Source organism: Myotis lucifugus, unplaced genomic scaffold (genome assembly GCF_000147115.1).
Source record: "Myotis lucifugus unplaced genomic scaffold, Myoluc2.0 scaffold_1791, whole genome shotgun sequence".
In the NCBI taxonomy this organism is placed as follows: domain Eukaryota; kingdom Metazoa; phylum Chordata; class Mammalia; order Chiroptera; family Vespertilionidae; genus Myotis; species Myotis lucifugus.
This window is the reverse complement of record NW_005872839.1, coordinates 1-11,441: the sequence shown is the minus strand read 5'-3', so window position 1 is coordinate 11,441 and position 11,441 is coordinate 1. Positions and strand designations below refer to the sequence as shown.

Here is an 11,441-nt window from a genome sequence, read left to right as displayed (position 1 = left end):
CTCCCCGGGGGCTTCCGACACTCCGAGGGAGAGCGCCTCGGCCGCCGTACAGCGTATTGGACGTGGGCCCTGACACGTTCACCAGCTTTCAAACTACTCACTGTCCGAACAAGGCCGTTGCCCTAGCTCAGTAGCAGTTTGTCGCGGGGACCCGCCCAGGGCGCGCAGCAGGCGCTGGAAGCCCTGGTGGATTTCCGTCCCCTAGGTCTCCGTGAGGTTGACCTTGAGGCCCTTGTGGATTTCCATCAGGGTGCGGCCGCGGGCCCCCAGGGACAGGAAGGCTAACGCGGTGGAGATGCTCTTCGGGGAGAAGAGCACATTCTTATCGGGGTTCTTCCGAGCCAACTGCCTGTAGAGGCTGAAGGCAAAGTCGGCGTTGCTGGAGGCCAGTCGGAGGCTGTCCACCGGCGTCTCGTTGCCCGGGGTCACCTTCTGGTCCGGCGTGTCCCCTGGGAGGCCGTGGGCAGTGGGGCCGAGCCCAGCCGCCAGGAGCCCCAGCACCAGGAGGACTGACATCCCTTCTGCCCTCAACTCTGAAAAGCGAAGCTGCTCTAAGTCTCAGCGGGCCAGGGGGGCCCGGACCACCTCCCAGGGCCCCCACATGGCCTGCTTTCTGCCCCCACCCCCCCAGCTAGCTTTGTGGCCTCCCAGAGTGGCAACCTCCTAGGCACCCGCCATACGTAATTATGCTCTGTGCTCTCACATTTGTAGGTTAGCACTGAAATTGTGGCCATTTTCCCCAGGGGAGAAACGGCACAGAGAGGTGAAGGGACTTGCCCAGGCCGCACAGCAAGGACAGGGCAGAGCGGAGGCAAGAGCTGGGTCTGCCTGGCTCCCAGGTGGGGAGCTCGTGATGGGCACAAGGTGCATCCTCCCCGCGTGCGGACACCAGCCAGAGGGGATCGGAAGCACGCAGTTGCTTGGCGTGTGTCCCCTGTCCACCCCCAAGTAGGGCCCCAGGAAGGGGCGCCAGGCGAGTCAGCGACCACACCGCTGCTCCCGGCCTCTCGATGACGCGCTGGCAGGTGCTGACTGCAGTGCCTGGGCGCAGTCAGGGCTCATGCAGACACTGGCCCGGCCGGCCGGTGTGGCTCAGTGGGTGAGCATCGGCCCAGGCACCAGGAGGTCACAGCTCGGTTCCCGGCCAGGGCACAGGCCCAGGTTGCAGGCTCGATCCCCACTGTGGGGCCTGCAGGAGGCAGCGACCCATGATCCTCTCTCCTCACTGATGTTTCCATCGCTCTCTCCCTCTCCCTTCCTCTCTGAAAGCAATAAAAACATATTAGAGAGAATAATAATAAGGGGAAACAGAGAGACACAGATTTCAGAGCCAGTTGCTGCAGCAAACAGGGCCAATCACCTTCCTCCGCCCACTCAGCCCCGAGCCCCGAGGGGACAGGGCAGCTGGGCTGGTGGCAGAGAGGGCAAGAGGAGGAAGAGGAGGAGGAGGAAGAAGAGGAGGAAGAGGAAGGGGGAGGGGGGGGAGACGGAGCTGAGCTGATGACCATCCCAAACAGTGGCATCACCTTTGGACCAGCCCGGAACAGAGGCAGTTCAATTGCCCCCTGTGTACTCTCTGCTTATGTAACCATTTCTTTGAAAAATAGTTGAACTTTTCCCCAAAAACATTGCTTCTGGAGAAAAAAAGCTTACTGTTTGGGCGAGTTGGCGGCCGGCCCTGTCTCTAAGCAGCCTGCCTGTCTGCTTTGGCTGGAGGTGGGGTGGGAGGTGGGGGAATGGCTGGCGCCCAGGGACAGCCCCCATGGAGTCCCTGTGGCCTCTGCCCAGGGTGCATTGCAATCGTTCTGTCTGCACCACCCTGAGAGCTGCCCCTGCACCCGGCGAGGGGAGCACCCCGGGCCCCTCGGGGAGTCCTCACCCGGGGGAGGATGCACAGCTCTGTGGGGGGCACAGCTGACTCCAAGCAGAAGCCCAGTGCCAGGGGCAGAAGTGACTCTAGACCCCTCGTGGCGCGTCCACCCCTTGGCAGGTGTCCGGCTCAGGCCCAGACCGAGGCCTGTCCTCAGCAGCCAGGCCCGCCCGGCGCTGCCACACTCCTCCTGGCCCCTCCTGCACACAGTCCACGGCTCCAGGCCGAACCTAGAACCACCCGGGGAAGTGGGTTCCGTGGCGCCCAGTAGCTTGGCGCCGTGGATTACCTGCCTCGGAGAGCTGAGTGCCGTGTGTGGTGCAGCCGCGGGCGCCGGTGCTCACTCATCCTGCAGGGGGCTCCGCCCCCGGCTTGGGAAATGCTGGCGGGACACCCGGTGTCCAGATGTCTGACTGGAAAGGGAGCACGGAGCGTTTCTGGTAACTGGGATTTGCTAGAACGACTCGAATAATCCAGTTTCAGGAACAGCTGAATTTTTGTCTCTTAAACACAAACCAAGACCTTGCCTCAGTTCGTTTTGTCTTTGTTGTGAAATACTCATTGAGGAACATGTAAAACTCAGAAACACATAAGGAGGGACATTGAAAAATACCCCGATTCCTGTTCTTCAGAAAAGAAACAAAAACACAGCCCTGGCCTCTGTGGCTCAGTGGTGGGCGTCGTCCTGAGCCGCAAGTGTTGCCCGTCAGGACACGTGCCTGGGTTTTGAGCTCTGTCCCCAGTTGGGGGTGTGCAGGAGGCAGCTGATTGATGTTTTACTTTCTTTTTTTAAAAATATATTTTATTGATTTTTTACAGAAAGGAAGGGAGAGAGATAGTTAGAAACATCAATGAGAGAGAAACATCGATCAGCTGCCTCCTGCACACCTCCCACTGGGGATGTGCCTGCAACCAAGGTACATGCCCTTGACCGGAATCGAACCTGGGACCCCTCAGTCTGCAGGCCGACACTCTATCCACTGAGCCAAACCAGTCAGGGCTGATGTTTCACTTTCACATTGACCTTTCTCTCCCTTCTTTTTTCTCTAAAAAGCAATAAAAAAATCTTTAAAAAAAGAACAGTTCTTGGTCCCGGCAGGCAGCACCCTGTCACTCACTCTGGTTAGGAGTTTTCAGGAGCGAGGAGGCAGCACCAACCCTGGGCCCAGAAACTGTGCGGCTCAGATAAGAGCCTGGGGATTCCAGGTGCCGTGTGAGAAAGCAGGAAGTGCTGGAGACCCTACTTCTCACAAACACAAGCAGAAACGTGGCAGGAGCATGAACTACCCTCGTGCACTGCTGGCGGGAATGCAGGCTGGGGCAGCCGCTGCAGGAAACAGTATGGAGTTTCCTCAAAAAGATGAACTGAGGAGCTGCCACTGACCCATGTCTGCTGCTAAGCCGCCCGGTCTGGGCCACTTTGTCATGACAGCCCTCGGAAACCACTATCAGTGGCTAAGACAGAGGGCCCGAGGGGGACAGCCACCTGCAGACCCAGCACCTTTGCCCCAGGTGGGACCACGAGGTCCATCAGAGGCACGGCCAGCGGGCATTGAAGCAAAGGGGCACCCACCCCTTAGGAGTCGTGGAGGGGGCGCCCCTTAGAGGGCGAGTGGATTCGTCTACTGATGTGCAGAAGGGACCGTGAGGCCCCAGAAGGGGTCCGGGGGTGCTCGGGGTGTGGCATGACGGCCACGCTTACTCTGAAGTCAGGCACAGACCCGCCACCAGGTGTGCTCGGGTCCCTGTGGCTGGGCTGCAGGCAGGGTCCTCCTTCCCCCACTCGGGTCCAGAGGGAGGTGTGGGTTTCCGGTTCACTCCGCAGCCCCTCAGCGTCATGCTCTTCTCCAGCCACCGTTCCCTGGGCCTCGAAGCCCCTTCCTGCTCCCAAACTGTCTGTCGAGGTCCCACGTATTCTTCAGGGCAGCTCCTGCCACCTCTTCCGCCAACGTTTTCCCGAACCCCAGAAGTTCTTTCCGTCTCTCTCTGCCTCTCTGTCTTTCTCTCTGGGCTGCTATATGATTTTGTTCACCCCAGAATCATGTGACAATGGAGTTACACAGCCCGCCAGGACCCTCAGGGGGCGCTGGAGGGCGTGCCACGCAGCCGGGGCTCCCGCGTTGGCACCCAGAGCCCACCCACCCCAGTCGCGCACACAGTGGCTGCTTTGCCACCATTTGCCCAGGAAAGGTCAGACAGAGCTGGGCCTTGGCTTCCACATGCCACAGGGCAAAGCCTCCCGACCTTGGACTGGCTGGGTCAACAACGGAGAAATGTTTGCCGAAGCAGATGAGGCATTTCGCAAGGGAAACGCACACAGGGGCGGCTCTGGCCCCGCGAGGAGGCCCAGTCCTGAGCTCGAATCACAGATGCAGACAAGCTGTCTGGTTGGGGTGCAGCCATCTGCCCTGCCACCAGCCAACACGTGCCATCTGGGTCCCAGAGCCGGGGCCTCGCACTGTCATCAGCTGCGGGCTCTGGGCAAGCATTAGGTTCCCCTCTGTGAAATGGGTACAAGCCGGCTGGGTTGGTCGGGGATTAATGAGGTCGATCACAGATACAGTGTCCCCTCTGGCTGGCAAGAGTAGGTGCTTAGGGCTGTGGGGAATGGTCAAAGCATGGGGTTCCAACTTCGCTAGTTCTAAGGGGCACCCTTCTGTGATGCAGTCCAGACCCGGGGTCAGCGTGGGGAGTCAGCCCCCGGAGAGCAAGCCCAGGGCATGCCTGCAGGGCAGGGTGCGCAGACTCTGGGGGTGGGGGCAGAGCTGGGGGCAGCGAGTGCAGGGGACAGTGAGACTGAGCAAATGAGCGTTTGTTTATTCATCCACGGGCCCTTTAAGGCGATGGACAGGGAAATGGGTGGGTTTTGTAAAGGAGAGTGTGGCTGTCTGGGTCATGGGGGAGCTCATGGCCCAGGTGCGCCTGACTCGGGCTTCTGCTTCCCGCTCACGTCTGCTCTACATGGAGCGCAGCGCTGACGGTGAGGCCGGGGCCACGACTCAGGCAGACCCCGCCGCCACCCCCTAGGAGCTGTGTGCTGGGTAAGCCCCTGCTCTCGGCAAGCCTCGCCATCCCCGTCTGTAAAATGGGGATAATACGCCCTTCGTAGGGGATGTTGTGGAGGGAGGCTATCACCTCACCAGACGAGCTGGTTCTGCCACCATTCCCAGAGCTGCTTCCGCAGGACAAGACACCGGTGTCTGCAAATGCTTTATTGCTCTGCCTGGCACTACAGTCCACACCCAGTCAGCAGTGTCTCCAAACAACAGCCGCTGTTGGCACCCGGCCTCCATGCTCCCGCCGCCAGCCACGCCCACGGGACTGTAACTTCCCCCGCAGGATGGTACGCCCCGGGCGGGCCATTTCCACCCCGCGGTCCCCTCGCTTTTCTCAGAGGATGAGCGGTGATATCAGCTGTGACTGGCAGGTGACACTCCAGGCTTTTTACCTGATTTCAGGAACCTTCTATCCTTGGCCTGAGCCCTCAGTGCATCCGTGGAGAAACCAGAGTCCAGAGGGGGAAGGCATGAGCCAACGTCACACAGCCGGTGAGCCGGGACAGCGCCCACGGCAGACTCCACTCGGGTGCCCCCACTCAACCATCAGAATTGACGGCTGGTGTTGCTGACGGGGAAGGGGGGCGGGGCTTGGACACATGCTTCCTGGCGGAATGTCTACTGGAACCACCTTCCTGGGGAGCCGGTGGCGCTGGGCTGGGAATCAGGGGCCGGGTCCTGGGCTTCTGACCTGCCGTGTGGCCTTGGACAAGTCGATCCAGCTCTCGGGGCCTCAGTGCGAATCGCCACTGGTGAGCGGTGAGGGCGTGACCGCGTGTCCTCCAGCCTCTCCCAGGCGCCTGGCCTCACCTGGTGTGGGAGGAAGCCGTCCTGGTGGTCGGTGCTGCTACTGTTACTCGCTAAAGTCTCACTCGTCACTAAGCCTGCGCGTCTCACTAGGTCTCCGCAGGCGATGGCCGCAGAGCGCCCGCATCTCCGCTGGGGAGGCCGGGGCTCAGAAGTGCCCCTCCGCGGGGCGGGCCACCTTGCCGAGGAAGAGGACGCCCTCCGGGTTCACGATCGCCATCAGGAACGGCCTGTTGAACACCACCACCTGAGCGCCCATTCGAGCCGACCGGAACCCCAACACCATGCCCGTGGCTGCAGCCGCTTGGGTCCCCGACTCGTCCACCTCCACCACGGCTTTGTGCACCATCTGCAGGGAGACAACACACACCAGCTCATGGGGCTGGGAGAGGCCGGCCCGAGGGCAAAGCGCCGCCCGTGGCGTCCCTGTCCGAGGCTCCGCACAACCGAGCCTGAGAGCAGGTGGGAAGCGACGCGATGGCGCAGCCGCTGTGCGCCAGGCCTAGGTGCACTCGCGTGTTTCAGCGAATTCTCCCGGCGTCTCGCAGCGGGGGGGGGTGGACGCTCTGACTTCACAGAGGGAGAGGGGGCTCGGCGAGGTCAGGTCATCGTTGGAGGCCACACAGCTAATGAGGGGAGGAGTTGCCACCTGGTTTTGAGTTTTGATGGTTTAATCCAGGGCTCCTTCCCCCGAGGCAGTGCTGGGTGTGGCTTCTCATTGCACGGAGGGTATGAGACACTGAAACTTGGCTTCTTGAAGAAAAAGAGGAGAGAGAAAGAATACGGAATGTGGAGTGGAAGGGAATAGGATGGGATGGAATGGGATGAGATGGAATAGAATAGAATAGAATAGAATAGAATAGAATAGAATAGAATAGAATAGAATAGAATAGAATAGAATAGAAGCAGAGTAGAATAAGGTACAATAGAACAAAAAGAATAGAACAGAATAGGAATAGAATACCAGTAAAATAGAATAGAATAGAACAGAATAGGAATAGAATACCAGTAGAATAGAATAGAATAGAATAGAACAGAACAGAAAGAATAGAATGTCTCTGGAAGCAGATGCTAGGACCCCCTGCTCACCTCAGACACCTGGATGTTGGAGTGGTTGGTGAGCCCGCCTAGGTCGGCGTGGGAGGTGAAGAGGTCCCGGATGCCCAGCTTGGGGAGGATCTTCTCCAGCTGGTAGGATCCCTCGATGGAGAACTTGGGAAGGTAAAGCTGGAGCTTCCTGGAAAGAGAAGAGGACCTTTCTAGACTCTTCCAGAGCACCGGGTCTCAGCTCCCATCCCCACCATCTCCCCGCAGCTCCACATGACCCTCAGCCCCTGGCCTAGGGAGAGTCCGTGCCGCTCTGGACTCGGACTGGACAGCCCGGAGCTCACTGCCCACTCCGACGGCACCGCCAGGAAATCAGGCGTCCAGCCCCAACCCTGCATCCCCGCTAGGCCCCGGGGCCGGGACTCCCCTGATGCCTCTGGGCTCGGAGGCAGCTCCTGGGCTGGGTGAGTCCTTCGCCCCCTGGTGGTGGCCCCAGGGGACACGGTCTCCCTGGTGGGGAGCAGGGCTAGGCTGGCCCAGTGCCCTCTGAAGATACCTCTTTGTGAACTTTTTGAACCACTTGGTCAGGGTCTCCTGGTCCAGGCCGGCCTCCGCCTTATGCATCCGGCCCTCGCTGGGGAGAATGAAGAGGGCCGTGGCGTTGCCCTGGTAGGGGAGCCCCACGACCCTGCAGGAGAGTCTCCGGTCCAGGAGGTAGTCATACTCGTCCTCCCGCTTCATCATGGGCACCTGCACCACTGTCTCCGGGGTCACGTGGAAGTCCTGCTTGAGGGTGCTTTGGGGGTCGAAGCGAGTCTCCCACTTGGCTAGAGGCAAGCGGACAGAAACGGGAATTCTCAGCCGCCGGTAAAAGCGCGGACAAGGAGCCCCTTCACCAGAGATCACCCCGTTAGAGCCACCTGGTCGGTAGCAGTGGCTGCCGAGCCCCCTGCGCCCCTTTATTATCTGGGGGCTTGAGCTTTCCATGGGGCTTTTGCGACATCTGCAACACAAGGAATCAGTGTTCGCGTCCTCAGGGGCCCTCAGACCCCTAATGTTCGCTTGATTCTCCGATGCAGCTGAAGGTCAAATGCCCAAGGAGAGAGGGGAGAAGGGAGGCCGGCTGGTGAGGCCATGCTCTAGCTACACATTCCATTTCTCTCTTTCCCCGACATTAGCTGTGCATCGAAGTTTGGGGCGAAGGTTTGTAAGGTTTCCTACTGGGAAGTCCTCCCTTAGCTCCTGCTCAGTCTGCTTCCTGGGGAGCAGAGGGGGGGGCGGGTGATCAGAGTGACACAAATAGTTATGGGCACCTTCTTCCCAGTTATCCAATGTGGCCCCCACCCCAGCTCCCCTTCGTTCAGTTCACAGGTGTCCTCTGCGTCCTGTCGGAATGGAATGGCCCCGGGCGGGGGACAAGCTTAGACTCCAAGCTCGATACCCACTCTCCGTGGCCACAGGAAGGGGGAGGTACTCACATTAACTCCTTTTCTCCCTTCCCCTCTCCCCTCCGTTCCCTGCCCTCCCCTTCCCTCTCCTCCTCTCCCCTCTTCCTCTCTCCCTCCCGCCCTCAGCCAGCCCCACCCAGGGCACCTCACGGGCACACACACCAGTGACTCACACTCGGCTCACCAAGGAAAACGTAATGCTGCCGATCTGACCCAGCAAACAAAAGTACCGTTTTGATGCACTCGCAGCGGACGGCTGTTGCTGTGTTGGCCGTTGTCATTTTTTATTTGACACTCGAAGGGGGAAGAGGTCTGTGCCCTGACTGGGTACCAGGGGCTGCATGTGCTAAACATTCTTGAGGCCCAGCAGCTGGAAATGGCTGGTTTAGAAGCGGGGGTGGGGGGGGGGGGACGGGGAGTGGGAGCTGAGATGGGAGGAACCCGTGAGAATTGTCAGGGCTGAGGCTGGGGCTTCGCTCTCGGGGAGGGGGAGACTCCAGAGGAGCAGGCTCTTGTCCCGGGATTTCTTGGCAAAGGAAGGAGCCCCTATAGGGCCGTGAGGATCAGGGGCTACAGGAGTGGCCTGGGGAGGCCCTCTAAGCCCTGCCCAGGCCCGCGGTCCTGCCCCGCGTAGCCAGGGATCCGTTTCTCTTGCACCGTGGCCACGACCCACTCACGCTTCAGCGGCTGTGACTTCAGGGGTCCCCATGGGCCCCCAGACAGGAAGAGCTCTTCCCCAGCAGAGAAAACGGCGCCGGGTCATGAGCACCCCTACAGTCAGAGGCCCACGGCTGCCGGCCGCTGCGCTCCCCCCACAGGCACCGGAAGGACGGACCTACGCCCACCCTCTGTGTGGGCGGGATGGAGCGTTCTCTTTGCTTGTTTTTCTGTTAACCTTCACCCAAGGATATTTTCCCCTTGACTTTTAGGGAGCGTGGAAGAGAGAGGGAGAGACAGAGAGAGACATCGATGTGAGAGAAACACATCAATTGGTTGCCTCCTGCATGAGCCCCGACCAGGGCCTGGGCCGGGGAGGAGCCTGCAACCGAGGTACGTGCCCTTGACCGGAATCGAACCTGGGACCTTTTGGTCCGCAGGCCGACACTCCATCCACGGAGCTAAACCAGCCAGGGCTGGAGCCTTCTTTTAAGAAAAGCAGCTGAACAGAAAGAGGAAGCTCAGGTTGGAGCCCGAGGGCCTTACCTTTAAAGAAGATGTAGCTCACCATGACCATGACCTCGGAGCTGTCCAAGTCCTTCACCAGGTCCACGATCTTGCCTTTCGTTTCCTTTGCCACGTAATCGTTGATCTGCTTTTGGGCCGCTTCGGGGTCCTTGAAGTTGGTGGGGACGGCGTCTGCCAGGTACAGCGTCCTCATGGCGCTCAGGAAGGCGTCCCGGACGGGCACCGCGGGCCTGATGAACAGCACGTTGCCCAGGCTCAGCTGCAGGTCCTCCCGGGGCCGGCGCTGCTCCTGCAGCAGCCGGTGGAAGCCATGGTGGAGTTCGTCCTCCTCGGGGCCCCCCTGGGCGCTGAGGCCCAGCCCCTCCAGGATCTGTTCCTTCGTGCTGGCCCGTGCCCCCAGGGAGATCATGGCCAGCGGCATGGAGATGCTCAGGGGAGAGAAGATGATGTTCTGGTTGGGGTTGGCGGCCACCAAGGCCCTGAAGAGGTCGAAGGTGAAGTTCCTGTGAGCGGGGGCGGCCGTGGCGGGGGCGGCCGTGGCGGTGGCCGTGGCAGTGGCCGTGGCAGTGGGTGGCAGCTCCCTGACCCTCTTCTTGGTCCGCCAGGAGTGCTGGTGGTGGAGACTGGAGCCCTGCGGGCTGAAGAGCACCAGGCAGAGGAGCAGGCGGAGCTGCATGGCGGCGCCTCTGATTCTGGAAGGGAGAGCGAGAGGATGCGCTCAGGAGGCCGTGTGGCCAGCGGGGCTTCTCAGGGGAGAGATCCGGTGGGCGTGTGCAGGCTGATCCCAGAGAACTCACTCATCCCAGCAGGGCATGATAAATGCAAGAAGCTCATCAAAAGGTTGGTGGGCCTGGGGGCTTCAGCAGGGCTGTCCTATTACCTGCTGCTGCAATAGCCGAAAGCATTTCCCCAAACCTGAAGATCTGCATCTATGATCGCCTGCTGCCTGACAGCCGAGGGCAGGTCCCCAACCTGACAATCTTACTGCCTACCAAACCTTACCTTGGGTATGTGTATCCGCTTTGCTATAGGGCAAAATGTATTAATAAAAAAGCTAAGGGGTCCCGGGATTCAGAGAACTTAGTTACTAAAGCTAAGCCTTCCCTGGCTCCCCCGAAAAATGCCTTCCAAACTTATATTTCATATCTCGTTTATTTAATTTACTTGCAGCCCCTTCTCCAGATTCCTGAGCCCTTCTAGAGGCGGATCCTACCCACCCCGGCAGTGCCCAAGAGCGGCCTCCAAGAGAAAGGATGGGCCCGGCCGGCGTGGCTCAGTGGTTGAGCGTCAATCTGTGAACCAGGAGGTCACGGTTCGATTCCTGGTCAAGGGCCCATGCCCAGGTTGCGGGCCTGATCCCTGGTGTGGGGTGTTCAAGGAGGCAGCCGACCAATGATTCTCTCTCATCGCTGATGTTTCTATCTCTCTATCCCTCTCCCTTCCTCTCTGAAATCAATTAAAAATATATATATTTTAAAAATGAGTCAAATGCAGGCACAGACCTGGAGCTCGAGGAGTGTGAGCTGTGGGTGTGGCAGCACCTGGCCGGGGCCACCCCTGAGGCCCCATTTCCTCGGCTGTGCTGTGGGGTGCATGACCCCCCCTCTCCCCCCCCCGCCCCCCCGCCTCATGAGCCTGGATGCGGCCAAGCAAAGGATGCCACCGGCTGCGGGTCTGCCCACTGGAAGCTTGTGCTTTGTGTGAACTCCCTTCAGCTGGGCCCCCGACCCCACCACGGACCCCGTCAACAGGAGCCCAGCCCAGGGCTGCCAGAGCCACGTGACCCACGCAAAACCACACTCCTAAGGGCCCCGGACAGGGCACTGGGATCGCTGCAGAGCGGGCCTGCAGGGGAGGTTGGGGTGTGAGAGGGGAGTGGAGGGGGCGGAGGGAGCAGTGTGTGGGCAGAGCGGTGCAGATACCAATGAGCTCAGCAGGCAGGCAGCACCGGGCTGCAGTCCTGTCTCTGAGCCAAACGGAGGGACTCCACACAGGTCACAGCCACTGGCCCGCAGACCGCACCTGAGC

At 60.2% G+C, this 11,441-nt stretch overlaps 2 protein-coding genes across 2 annotated transcripts in view; both read right to left on the bottom strand.

Annotated features, from left to right (window-relative positions):
• The window catches only part of LOC106695602 (serine protease inhibitor A3M-like), a 7,226-nt gene extending 5,050 nt beyond the window's left edge, over nt 1-2,176 (bottom strand). The window contains exon 1 of the mRNA XM_014450172.2: nt 2,160-2,176. The gene's annotated coding sequence lies outside the window, so the exon portion shown is untranslated. The remainder of the gene's footprint in view (nt 1-2,159) is intronic.
• A 2,891-nt stretch (nt 2,177-5,067) lies between these two features.
• Nucleotides 5,068-10,165, bottom strand: LOC102422074 (plasma serine protease inhibitor). Its single transcript, XM_014450170.2, has 4 exons — nt 9,432-10,165; nt 7,337-7,607; nt 6,823-6,970; nt 5,068-6,082 (listed from the first exon to the last, which is right to left on the bottom strand). The coding sequence occupies exons 1-4, from the start codon at nt 10,087-10,089 to the stop codon at nt 5,882-5,884; spliced, it is 1,278 nt and encodes a 425-aa protein (XP_014305656.1). The 5' UTR covers nt 10,090-10,165; the 3' UTR covers nt 5,068-5,881.
• Nucleotides 10,166-11,441: the final 1,276 nt, after the last annotated feature.